General features: G+C 36.9%; 1 protein-coding gene across 1 annotated transcript; it reads right to left on the reverse strand.

Moving 5' to 3' along the window:
• Positions 1 to 65: 65 nt before the first annotated feature.
• Positions 66 to 16,170, reverse strand: LOC149020486 (uncharacterized). The gene is made up of 7 exons (XM_089148632.1): positions 15,935 to 16,170; positions 13,159 to 13,257; positions 12,581 to 12,663; positions 7,009 to 8,347; positions 3,001 to 3,270; positions 1,839 to 1,994; positions 66 to 597 (listed from the first exon to the last, which is right to left on the reverse strand). The coding sequence occupies exons 3-7, from the start codon at positions 12,586 to 12,588 to the stop codon at positions 478 to 480; spliced, it is 1,893 nt and encodes a 630-aa protein (XP_089004758.1). The 5' UTR covers positions 12,589 to 12,663; positions 13,159 to 13,257; positions 15,935 to 16,170; the 3' UTR covers positions 66 to 477.
• Positions 16,171 to 18,620: the final 2,450 nt, after the last annotated feature.

Raw genomic sequence — 18,620 nt, forward strand, 5'->3', positions numbered from 1 at the left:
TGTCAATAAGGCAAAAAAAAGAAAATACAATTCAGAAAAAAATTTACACATACTCTTTTACTTTCTTTATTGCTCAAAGCCTCAAATATTACATATCAGGGAAAAAGAAATTCAGGAATAAGGTTGTAGCAGGCTACAAATTCAGAACCATGTCCCCGAGAAATATGGAATAGCTGGCTGCTAATAAAGTCCAGAGGGGACGACCTTCTTGAAAGAATGCAAGAGAATTTCGTTGTTAAAGATTTAAATTTTTTATTTTAGTTTGTGTGGGCCTTTTTATTTTGCTTTCTTTGGGTTCGGATGAGGGGTTAGGGTTGTGGGTGGAGGTGGCGGGGGTTTACAGCCAAACCCAAAAAGTAGGATATACAGACTGAATTAACTACACCTCAACTGTGATTTCTCTGGAGCACAATATAAATCTTCTTATATCTTGAACAGTCAAAATTGTAGGGAAAAACAGTAAGAGATGACATCCTCTTATGGAGCCATCAATCCTTCAATTGTATATGACAAAGATTCTGCCCAGTCTGCTCTGAACAGCAGAGTTTGCAGTGTACGCATCACATCATATTCTGGATCAAGTTTCCTCTGCCAGCCCTGAAACAATAGGAGAAAAACATAAGAATCTAGACCTAGGGGTAATTTAGAATGCAAACAGATCAGCATATACCCCTGAAAACTATGAAAAAGTTCAAAAGGCTCATCCTAATTATTTGTCTTAGCAATAGCTGCTTTAAAATGTGACATGCTCAACTTTTACAGAAATTCAATTAAGCTACTGCTTCACCCCAATCTGTTGACCATGTAATTCATACTGTTATTTGTTCTTAATAAATAGTATTACCATAATCATAACAAATAAATAACAACCTCAAAATCCTCAGTGATGTTTCAGATTTTGCAAGTTAAGCTTCTCAAACTTCAAGGTGGATTCTGAAAGAAGTTTAATCAAAACCAAGAGAATAACTAGTATGTTGTAAAGCTTAGTATTGGATCAATGATTTCCTGGTTACTTTTTCTTATTCTGATTGATATACGTTCCATCCATTTTATTGCAATATTCATTCCCTATATCCAGATTATGCTCTGAGATTACTTCAACTTCTCAAATTTGTCTCACTTTATACTGATATCCAGGTAACCTCACAATTCACATGATGCGTTATACCCACGTTCCAAAAGCTAATTCCTATATAATCCCAACCCTAAGCCGTGTTCACTTTGTTTCATCTTAAAACTTTTTTCACCTTATCTAAAGATCCTGGCTTGGATCTGAGGTTGATTATTTGAACCTAGTACTACATTACAGGCTTAATAAGGGGATACATCTTTCTAGCTTGTGTTTCCTTTTTCTTCTCTTTTTTTCCTTTCTTTTCTTTTCTTTTGGGTAAAATTTCTAGCTTGTGTTTCGAGTGTTTGTTTCACGACATGTCAAGTACTGATACAATGTTTTTACATAACACTAAATAGCTTAGAATGGCTGCATCTTTTCGAGCACACTTGTTCAAGGGATATAGTTCTGTGCATCTAGAAACGGATCCAATACTTGTAAGAACTCTAAAGACACGGCAGATGAACTATTCTTGTTATGGTGACTATTTATATCCATCACACAGCTAAAGCAAGCAGATTTTCCATCCTTTGGGCATGTGTGATGTACTAGCTTGACTTTGTTGACATAAACATAAAACTTAACAAATAGATCCTTAGTGAGTTCAATGAAGTTTCCATTGAGTTTGTACTGCCTGATGTTTCAATATGTAGATGGCTAAAACCAGCCTTACGGCGTAGTAATAGTGACTGCCACAACAATTGCATGGATATAACCAGGAGATTACCTCGAGAACCAGAGTGGTCACCATCACGGTGCAAACATTACCGTCAATGTTAACTTTATGACGCCGGACTTTCTCAAGCAATTGCTCAATGCACTCCGCTGGATGCACAAAATCACCTTCTGGGGTACCCCAGAAATCGAATGACGTTTTCACTTCCTGTCAAATAGCATAATATGTGAATAGCAAGGCAAATATTTTGAATTACACCATCCAATAACCAAGATAATATAGAATTTTTGTTAACTGGCCCTTGAATGCAAGGATAATGCTTTAGTAATAGGTCTATTTGGCAACATGAGACAGTTGACAAGACAAGATGCAACAAGAATGTAAATACACTAAGATGCAGTTGTAGATGGGCAATATCTGAATGCAAGACCACAGTCACTGCTTAAGGGGGGTCTTCAAAATCCAATCCTGACCTCGAAATCTGAACCCATATATTTACTTTGGAAAAAACCAGGACTTGAAAAAATTATAAGATCTCAGATTCTTGCTTTTACTTAAAATACCCAGGAGTCCAAAATTAAGCATTACAAGATTTGACATCCAAGTATAATTTCATAGCCAGCCACTGCATCTCCATAAGAAAAGGGCAAATCAAATCCAACGTACTTAATATTTCATCCAGTGCAGAAGTTGAAAGTACAGTTCAAAATTTCAGCCAGCCAGGTTGAAATGAGATGCTGTGTCAAAACAAAGTTTTGCAATTTCAGTCTATAAATACACTGTTTTGTCGAAATTTCGGTTATTTTGGTCATTTTGGCACATTTCAACCAAAAACGGCCAAGGAAAAGTTGAAGAGAAAAATTACTACGTTTCAGCAAAATTTCACGTCTTGGAAATTTAGGTCCGACCAAAATGACCTTCTGAAACAAGGTTTAATGCAACGGTTGAAAGAAACCAAATACTTCAACAATCAATTCCATCACATAAGATTTTTTTTTTTTAAATATAAGTAACTGTGCCAACAACAAACTACATACATTGATTACTTGCTGTAGCATACAAGATAGGTTAAAAATGGATGCGGGAAAGGTAGCCTGACAACACTGCTGATTGGTCGTCAGATGAATGACTACTTTGTGAAACAATTTTCTGAAGAATGTGGGAAAAGGAGCACATTTTTCCAATTAGTAGTTGAAAACTGACACATATATACCTCAATAAAGGCCTGTGGATTTGGACAATTCTGTTTCTTTGACAATCTCAGAGTGCATTCTGCAGCAGTGCGGCCATCTCGAAGAGCAACAGCTTTAAAGAACTCAAGTAAATTCACACGATCACTTTTAGAAAGCTCAGCAGTCATGCCCACATCAAGGAAAACGACATGAGGCTTTGATTTGAAGAGCCGTCTACGTGAAGGTTTGCTCTGAGCTACTCGGACAAGGATATTTCCAGGATGCATGTCTGCATGGATAAAATTGTCCACCTGAAAAATATGATATCTTAGAATCATGAAACCTGTGCAATAGCTTGAAATAAATCTTCAATTTCTAGGAAAACTGGAGCTTATGAAGGAACCTAGCACCATTTAGGCATGAAGTCAGACAATGGTCCCCCAACAGCCCCCCCTCCCCACCCAACCATAAAATAAATAAAAATAACCTCGATGGAATGGGGAAGGGGCACATCTGAGACCCCAAAGAAAAATGTGACAAGTTAGCCCATCCAGGAATTAGATCATATCTCTCCTAATCAAATGGAGTGAAGACAATAGGCTACAAATGTACATATCCAGACAACCTATAACAACACCCCAACACCTTCAACATCGTACCATTTCTGACTAAGTTTTCAGCATCAGCGGAATAACCAATTATCCCAAGGAAAGAGCTCTTTCTCTTGTTGTCTGCTTCAGAAACCTCTAGTTTCTATAAGATCTGTGGGCAGAGGAACGTAAATCGGCCAAGGCAAATGGAAGAACTAATTTTCCAAAACCCAAAAATAGGTCATGCCCCATTTCTGTCCACCAACAATGAAGGGAAACCAACATATAGTAATGTCTTCGCATCACAAAATCTCAGCCTAATGCCATAGCAATACTTATGGCCTTCGAAGTGATGGATATTTTTCAGCAATGACTGAGTCTTTTAATGAGAACTCTGGAAAATGACCTATTCTGCAATATGTTGTGAGCACTAGATGAGATAGAGCAAAAGACTTCGAACAGACACGAACAGAATTCTTAGCAAGTCCCAATGATGGAAACCCAATTTTAGGGTTAGGATTCCTAGGATGGATTCCCTGAAATTAAGGGTTTGCCCATAATCTTCCAGCAAATAGGTTAAAAATATTATGGGATGCCTCTGGGTATCTAAGGAAGTTGTTGAAAACTCCTAGGGAGTAATATGGTTAGCTACGAAAGTTGTTGGAAACTCTTAGGAAAGATGTAGGTTGCTTTGATATAGATGGGAATTGGACGGAAAGACTAGGGAACAAAATTAGGGATCTTATAGGATGAAAGGTTTAGGGTCTTCACAAACCCTATGGGGGTGGAAACTTTGGGGTGAGGGGGGAACAGTCTAACCTGTGGGATGGGATAAAGATCTAAGGCAATCTTTCTTTCTTTCTTCCTTTCTTCTTTTCTTTTCTTTCTTTTTCTTGTTTCAGATCTGCCGCAAGTCAGAAGGAGGAGTGGGGAGGAGTGCAACGAAGAAAAGAGAGGGAAAAAGGGCAGGGTGTTGGAGGGGAGGGCTAGGGTTGGTGCAATGGGTTTAGGAAGGTGTGGGAGGGGATTGGGGGTCTGCTGTACTTACTTGGAAGCTGCTGTAATGGCTGGAGATGCTAGAGACTGGAAGAAGAGAGTTAGATGCTTGAAGAAGGTGCTGATCTTGAAGAAGAACTCTCAATCTTTATCAATTCTTTTTCAAATAATCAGACTTCAAGATTACAATGAAAGACAAGGCTTCTTTATATCCTTCTAAAGACTACAATCAATTGGGAATCCTTTATAGTTTAGGATCTCCTTTACAATTAATCTCAGCTACACAATTAAAGACTTCAATTTAAATTAAACAACTAATGGAATCTTCTTGAAAATAGATTCCTCCTAAGACACTAGACTTCAACATAAAGGAAAGGAGCTCATCTTGTAAGTAAAGACTTGTAAGAGTCCTCCTTTAAATAAGACTCCCAAAGACTTGAGAACTCTAACTCCAAACCAAAACAAGACTTATAAGCTAAACAAGACTCTTGAACATGAAGAAATAAAATTCCAAAAATTAAATCCAGCAAATATTTAGGGCTAGAATGGACCAAAATGCCCCTCTAGGAGGATTTGGCCAGCCCTAGGTGTGCCACATTGGAGCGGGTTTCAGCCAGGGGTTGAACCCTTGTTCACATCACCCAGCTTTGAAAATCAATAAGAGTTGGATTTACTGGCATCCAAAACCTCAAGTTGGTGCAAATGTGCCTCTGCCCCTATGTCAGCCTGATATGAAGAGAGCCCTGGCTTCTGTATATTTAAGTCTAGAATGAATATGAATACAGTGCTACTGATGCAGTTACAGCACCGAATTGGCCTGTTTTCATTTCAAATCAGCCGAGGGTTGATGGATATACGTTTTGGGCGTCTGTATAATAGGTTTGTGTGGTCATGGGCCTACTCTATAAACCCAAAGGTTCACCATCTAGGCCAAGTATGACATTAGGTTAGTTTAATTTGTATATCTAATTATGTAAACTCAGCCCAACTTAAGTAATAAGGGCAGAATAGTCTTTCCTTATGATTTATTTCAGTTTTAAGAGTATAAGTTTTTATTTTCCTAATTTAAGTCAGTTTGTAAGTCCTAATTTCCTAGGACTTCTTATGCAAGGCTATAAATAGCCCCCAATTGATTAGAATAGGCTACAGTTGATTAGTAGATTATTCCCTTCAAGCCTCGAGTATTTTTTGTGTGTGTAGCTGCTGCTATTAGTGGTATATGTCAACTTTGGTTAGAGAAGGTCCAAGAGTTGAGTATTCTGTTGAGATTCTTGTAGCCTACAGGCCCTACACTCCATTCCCCTTCTCATATCACCATTTTCATTTATCTTAAATTCTATTGAATATTTGGACTTTTCAAAAGAGCCAAAATTCAAGGTCAGATCTACACCAACCTAGCCCACCAGATCTGTCACTTTCAGTACCTCATCTCTCCAACCGTAATGATCTTGGATCCTCGTTTTACTCCATTCCAACCATCCAATTTCAAGACAATAAAAATTTTCCTGAATTTTCGTACTTCATAACCCCAAAACAAGAACCCTCATATCTTCTAATTTAACCATCAAAATCCAACCAAAGATGGGGATCATATTCCTATGCCATTACCTATATTCCTTCCAAATTTTAACCCACTCAGACACCTATAGAACCAAGCTCCCCATCTCAAGGAACTTACATAGGATGGGTACATATCCTCGATATCCTCAATATCATTTAAGACCGTATGGCTTTTAACCACAAAGCCCTAATTTAACATTTGTTCCCCAAAGCCAAACCTATCCAACTCATATGAGTTGGTTCCCTAAAAGATCTTAGAAGAACTGGCCGTCATTTATTTGAGGCAACATCAGGCAAAGTGCAACAATTGAAAACAACATGCTTGAAAAATTATATACTTGGAGTCTAGGACTTGGTGCTGCAAGCTTTGAAGAGATGTGTTTTTACTTTTTGGAGATGGGTACGTGCATCCCAATAGGCGGGACGGGGTGGTTTATAACTTCTCCAAAAGTATTGACTTTTATTTTTCGGACGTGCCTACAACCCTCTCAAATTATGCCAATCAAGTTAAAAGACACAACAAAAATGTACCACTAACTTGGAATCCAGATTCAAAAGAATAAAGAAATTGGTTCAAAATTTTGAGAAAACTTATATTCTAATGGCTCCCTAGGCATCACATATTAAGACAATCCAAGGTATATGAGCAGAGCTTACAACATGGGTTCAAAATCTACACGTAGGCGTAGAAATGAGTAAAACTACTAGCAGTCCAGAGCACCCTATAGATAAGCATCGACAACTACATGGATACCATAAACTTCAAACGATATGAGTGATCTGATGCTGGACTATTGTCAGTAAACAGAATATAAAGCACACGGAATAGATAAAACACATACACACACACACACACGGGAAAGAAAAAAAAAAAAAAAACACAAAGCATGATCATAATTGTACCAGAAGCATCTTCAGAAGTGCATGTGTCCCAATGTGAGCAAGTGCACTTTTAAGTCGATCATTTCCTTCCAGCTCATCAACATAATGGGAAACACATTCTCCAGGCTCAAAAGTCTCCACCAAGACTGCAGGATGCACTAGTGGATACAAAGGCCTCGGGAATGATACATCTTTCCAGCTCCGAAAATTATAGATAAAACGGTTCAAATGAGCAGCTTCTCTTGCAAGATCAACTTGAGACATCATAAAGACAGCAAACTGTTGCACACTTTCATCCAGTCTCAACCACTTCAAGGTAGGAATGTAGGTCGAAATTCTGGCAAAGAAATTTATGATCATAAAGTCCCTCCTAATTGCATCAGCAACGCCAGGATGTCTAACTTTCACAGCAACTACAGAAGGCTTGCTATGTCGACCATGGTGCCGAAATCTCAATGAAGCTCTATGCACTTGGGCAACACTCCCAGATGCTAAAGGTTCCTCTTCAAAATCCTCAAAAATTTCTAAAAGCTTGCGACCAAATGCCTGCTCAACAGTTTTTTTTGTATAGGCAAAATTGTGTGCCGGTGCTTTGCTGTGAAGCTTTGAGAGCTCAGTACAAAGATCTTGAGGGAAGAGATCTGGTCGTGTAGCAGCCCATTGGCCCCATTTTATGAATGCTGGACCAGCTTTTTCAAGCGTAAGTCGGACAGTATGAAGCCAAATCTTCCTAAACTCAACACCACAAGAATCTGCAAATGGAGCCATCACTACACTAGGGGAGAACAAAATTGTCAAAAAGATGGTCCTCAGAAATAAATAAAGATAATCGAAAACCGAGAACACAAATGATGCCATAAATACATGCCCGTCTTGTGCATGCATGTATAAGGCGTTCCTTGTAGGGAAGTACTCCACATCCGCACAAGCTTTTTGTGACCATGCTACCTCACTAAGGATGAAAGCAAAAATACTAGGAACTATAAGATGTGATCTGGTCAGTGCCAAGCTCACAGCACAGGCAATCCTATTCATTGGTGGAAATGTCGGGCCACCATACGAACATAATTTTGAAAGCCTATTCCAAGCAGTGTGAGCATGATACGTCAAAACATCACTAGTTGGCATGACAGAGAAGTTCCTGGAACCACCAGTCTTGTATAAATTATCCTTTGTTTTGTATACTGAAAATGAAACATTCCCTCTACTTGAAATTTTGTACTGTGAGAACAATCTGCAAAAGGAGGAAGGCAATCCGACTGTAACAAGTGCCCCATGTTTCCTTACTTGTGGATAGCTAGCTTTTTGGTTTCCAAGAAGAAAGCGTGAAACTTTCCTAAATTTTTGAAAAGCCAACAACCTGCATTTTGGAACAAATGCATGAATATTCTAGACTGCAGAATAATAAGAATTTTGAAAGTACCAAAAGCTGATGTTGAACTTCAAAGACTTAAAGAAACATGCTGATTCATAAGGCAATCAAGTATATTCAAGCGTCTCTAATCACCATTACTTGACAAATAAACTTCATAATATTTCCATTGAAAGTACAAGTATTGTCTGACATGGGAACTATGAGATTCTATTTTCATATTCTGTATAAAGATGCAATGACAATTCTGAAGCATTTATAAATAAGCTAAAGAATACATCTTACAGAAGAATATTACTCATGGAATAAGCCACTAGCCACTATATGTGCTAAGAACAAACAACAGTTTTCATTCCTTATGCAATTCATATTATTCAGTTTAAGGTAGCATATAATTGGTTCTAATAGACTAGTCAGAGACATATTAAAGGGACACTAGCTAATATGCATGGATATTCTTTATAATAAATGTATATATAGTGTTTTTAAGTCTTGTATACCATATGTCAGCAATAAAATAATCATAACCTAACCAATGTTGGGTTATCTTTGTCTTTGCCACATCCATATGTTCAAATCATTATTTGTGCATGCAAACACCAAAACTACTAATAGGTAGTAAGAAGCAATTAAGCTAAGAAGATACGAAAAAGGAAATCAATGTGACTCAAAATTTTCCCTGGGAAGTGCAAATTTTGCTTGTTTAGTCACTCGATTTAACGTTTAGCAACATACTTATCAGTATAATCTCAGTTAAATATAATTTCGCACATACAAAATTCATGTACCAGTTTCTGTATCATATCCATTGTTGTCACGACATCTAGGCAAGCCAAGGCACTGGAGGGACCTGGGCAGGCAACAGGATACCTAGGCAACATCTTGACACCTATAATCATACAGTCATGGTATTGATTGATTCATATTGAGACTTAACACGATGGTCAAGAGCTGAATATATCTGCCCCATTGAATGGAGAGCAACAAAATGTGGTACCAATCTCCCTAGAATAACAGAGAAAGGTCACCTCACAGCCAAGGATTTAAGTATCATACCATATAACTGATAAGAACCTTCAAAGTCTTACCAACAGTTCCCATAAGTATCACGAACAAGATAAATTTCACTAGACTTCACCATTCCAGAATTGTAAGAACAGCAATATGATAGCAGCTGATTTCATTGAACAAATACTAATGCTTATCACAGACAATTACAGCCCTGCTTCTACTGAATAATATTCTAACATTCAAGAGGAAAACCCAGCAAAGACTCTAAAAACAATAACAACTCATTACCCAGTACCTTACCCGAGAGGTTCCCCTCTCCCAGCAAGCTCTGCTTGTTCCTCACTCCCTCCTTCTCCCCTTTTTCCCATCCTCCCCCCCCCCCCTTCATAACTGAACATTCTTAAACAAACTCTTACACCTCTTTCCAATCCTCTCTTGCCACCTGGCCTATCTCCGCTCACAGCAGGGTAGTGGTTGCTGTCCAATAGAGGTAGGCCATCTGTCCTCTCTTTAATTCGAGGTTGATCCGCTGCAGCTGCTAAGAGTGATACTATGTTCCTCCCCCTATTCTTGTGTTTGTACACCCGAGTTATGAGGGGTTATCAATAACCAATAATGACACGTATAGTATATTAAAGGTATCGTCAAAAGAGCCTCCCAGCAAAAATTGGTAGGGTAAGACTGTGTAGGAAAAATTGCCCCCCCGGACTCTGTGTTGGCACCAGGTTCTCCCTTTCGCCCTTATAGTACATTTAAGGTATTGACACGTTACACATCCAACATGGCTCCCATAAAAAGAAAGACTATCATATTGCATCAACTAATACAAGTTGATACTTACAGATATGATTCTGTAATAAATAATACTAAATGATACTAATTGATACAGCCGATTCTTCCCTTAAAACCTCCAGAAAAGAAACCATTTTAAGAAATAAAAAAAAGTATAGATCTGCAAAATGGGCCCAACGTCTTTTGAAATACACATTATTTACAGGATCCAATAGCAGCATTTTTGTATTTTTTTTAATTTCTGGAAAATAATAAGATGAGGCAGCTGTTCATGTAGGAACAGACCAAGTGAAAGGAATGCTTAGGACTTTGCAGCTTAGAAGTCAACATCTTGAACTGAGGACAAGAAATTTGCAGATTAGCTTCATTCATACCAAGGCTGATCATAGTTTTGGTAGCTCATTTTGTTTCAGACCCTAGATTACTAAGTTCTCTCCTTGTTCCTGCCATACTGTTTTGTAGGTTAATTGGGGCTAAGTGTTCCTTAGTTTTACAGTACTCTGTGGTATTTATAATTCCAACGTCATCCTTTGTATATTCACCAATTGAGTCCAACAATATTATCATACTTTATTCTCCTGTTTATACATGATATATTTTGAACATTGCTTAATAGGGTTTGATGATTCAAAACATCGTTAGCACTTTCAAGTGTTTCTTGACCATTTCCATGTTCTCTCCAGTGCAATATAGTATGTCCTTAAGACCAGCCTTGCAATCAGCCTTGCAATCAGCCTTGCAATCAGCCTTGCATTACTATACCTAATACCAATGCTTAAAGCTAAAGGCTGCAAATTAATAACCCAAACCTGCTTCTGAACACGCATCGTATCCGTTAATCTGAATCCACCTGAAGATTAACAAGATGCAGATACAGTATTACCCCTTTCCAACTGATTATTTATCAGATAAGTTACGTTATTGGATTATTTTCTTACTTATATAGACTTTTTTAACTTAATATAATATGATTACTTTGTTGATTATCTATTAAAATACAGACAAAAGAAAACCAACAGTAAAAAATGTAAGAAAATCAAAAACTAAGAAGAGTGTAAGAAAAAAAATAGTTGCTAAAACTCTCACAACTCAACCCCAACTTTCACCTACAAAATAATAAAAAAGTAAAGACATAGTCAACTTTTGTATTCAATTTGTGTTCATACCCATTCAGGAGAATTTGTTTGGAAAAAAATAACTATCAGGGGGGGGGGGAATAAGTCTGACTGAATCCAACCTAAAAACTGATACGAAATAATATGGACCTGTCCGGATATAATGGTAAGAGAACTCTTGAGATCTCATCGAGATCTAGCAAGATATCTATCTTTTTCCATTTAATGAGAGGAGACATGTGCTTAACATAATTTATAAACAAAATTAAAAAAATAAATAAATAAAAGAAGAAGAAAAAAGATAGAAAGAAAGAAAGAAAGTCTCTAGACTCTCAAGTTGTAACTTTGATGCTTGGATTATCAATTGAACATAATGTGAACTACAAACATGTGTGGTGTGTTAGACTTGTTAGAATTTTGAATTTGGAGCATTAATATGAGTATGATGTATACAATAGATCATCTTAGGGTTTCACTTCAGCGCAGTCATTTCCCACTTAGGGTCCGAAGTGGAACTCACTTTTATACCATTTTTATTCATTTTTTCCTTTTTTCATAAATCTGAAGTCACTAGTGTGTTTAAACTGGCTGAGATAACTGGACAGCAATTTTCAACCCAAATCTCAATTTGAGGGGAAAATTCCACCAAGATCTAGAGTCTACTTTCTTTTTTGAGTTGGGAGATGGGCCTTGAGATTGAGATCTTGAAGATATCGAATATAATAGAATGCAGGAATTGAATGCTACTATCCAATCTGTTTATACTTTATACCTCCCCTTAAAAACTTGTTGCCAGCACAAACATTTCCAACATGGCAAACTGTTTGTATCTAATTCCATGGACTGCTTATTCAAAATGTTTCAATCAAATGGAAATATTGAGCTTAAAAACAGGCTGAAAACTAAAGTAAGCAATTTCAATTCAAACGTCAAAACATAAAGATACAGAGCAACAAATGGTGGCAACATGGTTAAGAAGAGAATCTATCAAATGGTTGATTTTCCATGACAGTCCTCCACATGGGTCAACATTGTGGACCTTCATGTTGCATGGACTATGTAAGATTTTTCTTTCAAATGCTAAGGCAGAACAGAAGAAGAAGAAGGGGGGGGGGGGATTCAGCCAAAGCACATAATTTTTTTTTTTTTTTAATACATCCCTGAATAGAATCATGAAAAGACCCAGTAGCAAGAAAATTTCAAATTGGCTAAGATAAAGGAGTTGAGAAAATTATCCATAATCAAGACATAAGAAACTAATAAAAGGAATGAAAAAGAAAGCTTTACAGCAACAGCTGCATACCTTGACATGGTGTTTGCTCTTAAACTGTGCAGATCCGGCTAAAATACAAAGGAGCAAAGCTTTGCCTGCTGGCATTTTCAATCCTTCATGCCAAAACTAAGATTTTCAGAAAGAGAAAGATATAGAGAATGCCGATCCTACTGGTGAAACTGGGAGTTTAAGAAATAAGGCACCGTTTGTTTGCTGAATCTGAAGTGGGGTGGAAAAAAGTTTTAAAAATTTAACTTTTCTATGAAATCCCAAAGTGTCACTTGTTTGGTTCACTAGGGAGAGAAAATTGGCCGACAGGCTTGTCTGTTAATGTGGCATGCTAACTTTCCCACTCCATCCCTTTTCAAGATCCCAACTAAATAGGTGGGGTTTTATGAAAAAGTGTGAAAAATAACAAAAGTGGGACCCACATTTGAAACTTTTTCATAATTTGTTTCCTTTCCTTTCCTATTCCCCCTACCCCATTACATACGGGTCCCACATGTTTATTTTTTCCACCCCTTTTTTCCCATCCCACCTTTGCAAGCAAACGGTGCCTAAGCCAAAAGACTGAACTTGCTCAGCAAGAGAGGGAAAAATAAACTTACAATGAAGTTTTCATTAGAAGATAACTTAAGCAACATCCAAAAGTCTTGCTTGCAATAGCTCTTATAGCAGTTGAAATATCACTAAAAGAACTATAACACCTGGAAAAAAAAATCACAAGTGCACCCAATGTTACAAGAATTAAACCAATTTAGAGTGCAGGACTTGAAGAGTTAATGACGGCAAACTCTAAAAAATATATATATCTAAAAATGTTAAATAATCTTCAGTCTAAGTATATATCCTTGATTGCAAAATAAAGATGACTACTGACTGGCTGCCATTGGATGAGTCATCTGAGAACAAGTGAAAGAGATAACGAAAGGAACTTCTAACAGCTTAAATATTAGAGCAGTGAAAATTGCTAGCAGATGTAAAAGCAAGCTATCATGCATCAGCTCCAAAGCTATGAAGTTAGAGCAGAGTGAACCACTTCAATCCCATGCCCCAAACCCAGGGAGAAAAGACCAGCCCACCAAGCTCCAACAACCTTCAAAGAAAACCAAGGTTAGCTGTGAGCGCAAAACCCATGAAATCGGTCAGGTAGACAGCATCAAAATTTTCGTTGGTTAACAACAGAAAAACCATTTGTAAGGAATCAGAAGAGTCGGAAATAAAGGAAGGGGGGGAGAAAAGGTTATGCTCAAAGTCCGAAATTGGACCTCTGCATCATAGGCTAGAACTCTTGAACGTGCTACACTCTTTTTTGGTCCCCATGACCGTCTGAGCACCACTTTCCAGTTTTCCAGCAAAACCCCTATAGCAATGGCTTATGGCCCAAAACCAGAGCTTCTACAACTTAGTGCCATATATCAAGAACTTGTCAAGATCAGTAGTATTACATTTATTTTGGTATTCCAAGATAAGATGGAATATGAGTTAATATCTGGGACATCTAAGCAAGATCTTGGCATTTTACTAAAATTGTATTCTTCCCACCAAAACCTAGCTTCAGTTCAACCCAAAAAAAAAAGGTGAACCAAAAGATCTTAATCCAACTTGGTTTTTTGGCCAAGTTCTCCAAACATGTTTAGTGCATATTTAGCAACGATCCTGTTTCTTAGATACAATGTTCGTTCCTGAGGTTGGAAAGGCAGAGTGTAAGAACCCTACATCTAAGCCTCTGAGGTTGGAGAAGCAGATTCTTGGATTTATACCTCAAATGGGAGCTAGAAGCCCAATCTCATAGGATCAAGCTCCTTCAAAATAGTGGAGAACCCAAATAAGCATCTGATTGCTAGGCTATGCCACACACATCTCAACACATGCCGAGTCAACAGTTGAAAAGTGTGCAGCACAACCCAGCCATCGGATGCCTCATTGGGCACTCACCGGCAATGAACTCCAAGGAAGTAGCAGGATCCAAAGATCGCTCCCATCCCCAAGCCTATTTCCTATATTATTGATGCTTCTGCCCCCAAGCTCAATGACCAAGGAGCAACCAACCATCTAAATATAGCCCTCATATTTTCCGTCCAACTTCTGCCTAGAAACAGTACATCGAGAAATGCCCCTGGGATGCCTCTAACAAGGGGGTACAAACAAATGTATGTAGACATACAGGAATTGAGGTAGACCTTGAGTGCAATATTCTGCTAAAGCTTACAAATCCAATCTCTTAAGGCCCTTAAAGAAACATGCAAACATCCTCAGCCTTACCTTAACAAAAACCAGTTGGGCTCTTTAAATCTTTATGGTCATTCAGAACAATAATTAGTGACAGTTCATGTGAATTAGGTCAAATCCAACACCATTGAAAACATTATTGATGGTACCAGTTCCTTATCTATCAAAGCTAAGCACTTCTTTTATAACTTCTTTTATAACAAAACATCTCACTACTTGATTCCATGGATTACTAAGTAAGTTGAAAGATGAAATTGAATGGCATGTTGCGGAAAAGTTAGGGTGGCATTAAAATTCCTCAATAGATAAAATAACCTAGTACAACAAAGCCATAATTGCAGATGCCATTTGACAAAAAAGCAAAAGGTACACCAAGGATTTGTTCTACTGTAAGACATCCATCCACCTATGATCCAACTTCAAATCATCAGGTACAAGACATATTCCATCACTCTGAGAAACTTTGACTAATAATCAAAACCTCAACGAACAAGTACGAAGATCAGCTCTATCCGTTACGCTAAATTTACTAATGTTATGCTTTGTGGTGGAATGTATAGCTAATACATTCAGAGAATCAGGAAGACTAAATTTTTTACATCAGCACTTGCAATGGTGTGCCAAAAACAAAGTACTCGTCTTCGCACACAATTTTTTCTGTCTGCACCGCATGTCCACCCTTTCTTTCTCTCACTTCTCTTTTTTTCATTTTCTATATCCCTTACCATAAGTCCTTATGAAATGCTGAAACTTTCCTTGCAGCTTCTATGGTGTTTCGATCCCTATAAAATACTGAAGCTTCTCTTGAAGCTTTTAAGGTGTTCCAATCTTAGTTTGTTCACAGTTTGTAAAATCTTCCCATCGAACATAGAAATCATAAGCAGACTCCAACACCATAGGAAAAACCCCAACCTAGAATTGGGATTATACTATAAACCCATTAAAACAAAACTCAAACGAACCCATTGGAATATTAAGATATGCATAATTAAATATTCAAGACGTTCTTAAGATGAATAATCAACTTAAAATCCAAAACCTTCGCTAAACAACAAAACATAAACAAAAAAATCGAGAAAATCCTGATAAGCCCGTAAATAATGAGGGTGAAAATCAAAAAAAAAAAAAAAAGAGCAAACAAAGAAAACCAACCCGATTCGCCTCTCCTTTTGGCTGGCTGCCTTGCCGAGCTGGCTTGATTCCAGAACGAAAAAGCAAACGGCCAACGTAACCTGAAGCGCAGATCAGATCAAAATAGTTTGAATTTAATCAGATCTTTCTTCTCCTCCAATGACCCGGCGGCGTAAGATGCCCAAACAGCCGAAGGTCGACGGAGGTTGAAAACACAGAGAAGTTTGAGCAGCGAGAAATATAATATTATGGCGGTGGCAGAACCGTAAAGACGAGGGTAAAACCCTTGTAAATTTTAATTGGAAAAATAAAAAAACTATAAAATATTTAATGGCTGTGGAGCGGTCAAATCCAAACCCGAATCCCGCCTTCTTCGACTATATAAATATTTAAGCAGGTTTAGGGGTAGGAGGGCTTCTTAACTATTTATTGGAGAGGCGATCGGCCGGTCGGTTCAACCCGGTTTGACATTGCGGGAAACTGTGATTTCAAAACCGAATCAATGGAAGAAGGTTTGAGTTCAATCGTTTCGGTTTGTAAATCAATACAATCAAGAATCAGTTCAATTTGGTTCAAGTTTTCTAGGTTATAGTTTCATTTGGTTTTTCCGGTCCATAATTAGGTTTGACCACCCTATTTCAACTTTATTTTCCTCTTTTTTTTTTTTTTTTTTTTTTTGAAAAACGTTTCTTTCCTTACTTCTTTTTTGGCCAAAATTAAAAACCGCTATTTGGTATGGTGGGCTCGGGTTCTCCCTTGCGGGTGAGACATAATGTCCAGGCCCAATAGTTTGGCGTGCAGGTGGGTATAACATTTATTGAGTAATTAATTTGAAAAATCCATGATATCAGTTTGGTGACATTGAATAAATGTTAACAAAAGTAATGGCATCTCCATTGCCGCGTGGTCTCCTTTCCTCCTATAAAATTTAGATGTTTCTCAGATTTTCTTCCATTTTCTTGGAAAAAAAAGGCTAAAATAATGATGATGCTCGTTTAATGAGTTTATCTCTTTGCATACCAAACACAGAGTGGAAGAGGGGAAATAAACCTAAATTTATTAGCTATGAATATATACTTCTGGCTCTTTGATATGTTCTTACCAAAAAGGGAAAGGAAAAAAAAATTACAGTAGGTTAACTCGACAAACTTGGGAGATAATGTATGTTAATTTTCTCTTCGGTCTTCTTTAAGGTAGAAAAGAGAAACTCTTAATCCATGGATTTGGATGAATGGATTGGATTTTAATAATTTTAATAATATTTTAAATTTCATATAACAGTGATAAATTAATCAAATAATAACATACAAATATCAGTATTCTTCACACTGATGAAAAAACATTATTTTGAACAAACATCTTAAGAAACATGAAAATTGGCATTAAGAAATAAATATTTGTTTATATGAACTCAAAACTTTTTTTTTTTTTCTTTTCTCAAATTTAAAAAATTTATCACAAACCTCTTTTCATGAGTGAAATATCACTACTTGGCCTTTTTCTAATGTTTTTAAATTTTTCTTACTTATTTCTTGAATTTTGAATTGTCCTCTGACTCTTTTTTTCATATGTGAAATATCAATAATAACTATAATTGGATAAAATTTTTTAATTATAAAAATAATGGGTGAAAAAATCATTGTGTTTTATGTGAAATAACAATATTTTTGTCAATTCCAAAATTAAATTCTGACTCTATACCGGTGAACAGCGTTTCATCATGCTTCCATTGTGTTTTATATTCCTTTGAGCAAAAAAGCACCAATAAAAATATATTTTATATCTCATTTATTTATTATTTATTCAAGCATTGATTTATTTATTCACATACATTTTTATCCAAATTGTTTTTTATTTTATTTTTAAGCACCAAGGAGGCAAGGACCACATAAATATAAACCTACATAGAGGTCCTAATTGGTGATACAAGATGAATGGGGTGATTCATGATACCATTATTAGCACTACACAGAATATAACTAGGTTATATGTATTTTAAGTAAAGACAATCCCTAAGTTAGTTAATGAGATATGGACATCCCCACTCGAGCCATGTCCAATGGCTGAGGATTCACTAAAAGCGAAAAAGTCTGATCCATGTTTCAAAAGATAACGATTTGTAGATTTAGCTTCAAAACTACTCCTTTTTTTAATCCCTGGTATGAGGCAGTAGCTAGATGCTGCTTCAAGGGTGTCACACCCATGCGTTTTGGAATTTTGCTCTAGTTCTATGCAATAAATGAGCAAGATTGTTCAACCCGAAAAGTGCAATCGTCAGATCACTATCTCGGCTTAGACTTTTTATCTCAACCATTGAAAAACAAATTGTCGATCTTGATCCGATTACTGCATTTTCTATTGAACATGTCTTGCACATTTATTAGCAGGATTGAAGCTCGATCCTACCTTTTTCCATGCATTTCCCTTCTTACACAGGCCAAAAAGTCCATATATTTGTATGTGCTACTGTAGTTAATATGGCAAGCAAATCTTATATTTTCCAAATAAATATGTTAAAAATATTTAAAATTTATGTATATTGTTTTAATAAAATTTATTTTTATGTATATCATTTTCTCTTATGATTTTTGTCGTGAAAACTTTAGTCCCACACCCGACGGTAATGAGCTAGTTATTTGGTTTATATATAGAAATGACATACGTTATTTACCCTTTAAGTTAAGGATCACACTCGTCAGTACAATGC

This window comes from Hakea prostrata, chromosome 3, assembly GCF_041222555.1.
Source record: "Hakea prostrata isolate BN-2017 chromosome 3, UWA_Hpros_2, whole genome shotgun sequence".
Taxonomy (NCBI): domain Eukaryota; kingdom Viridiplantae; phylum Streptophyta; class Magnoliopsida; order Proteales; family Proteaceae; genus Hakea; species Hakea prostrata.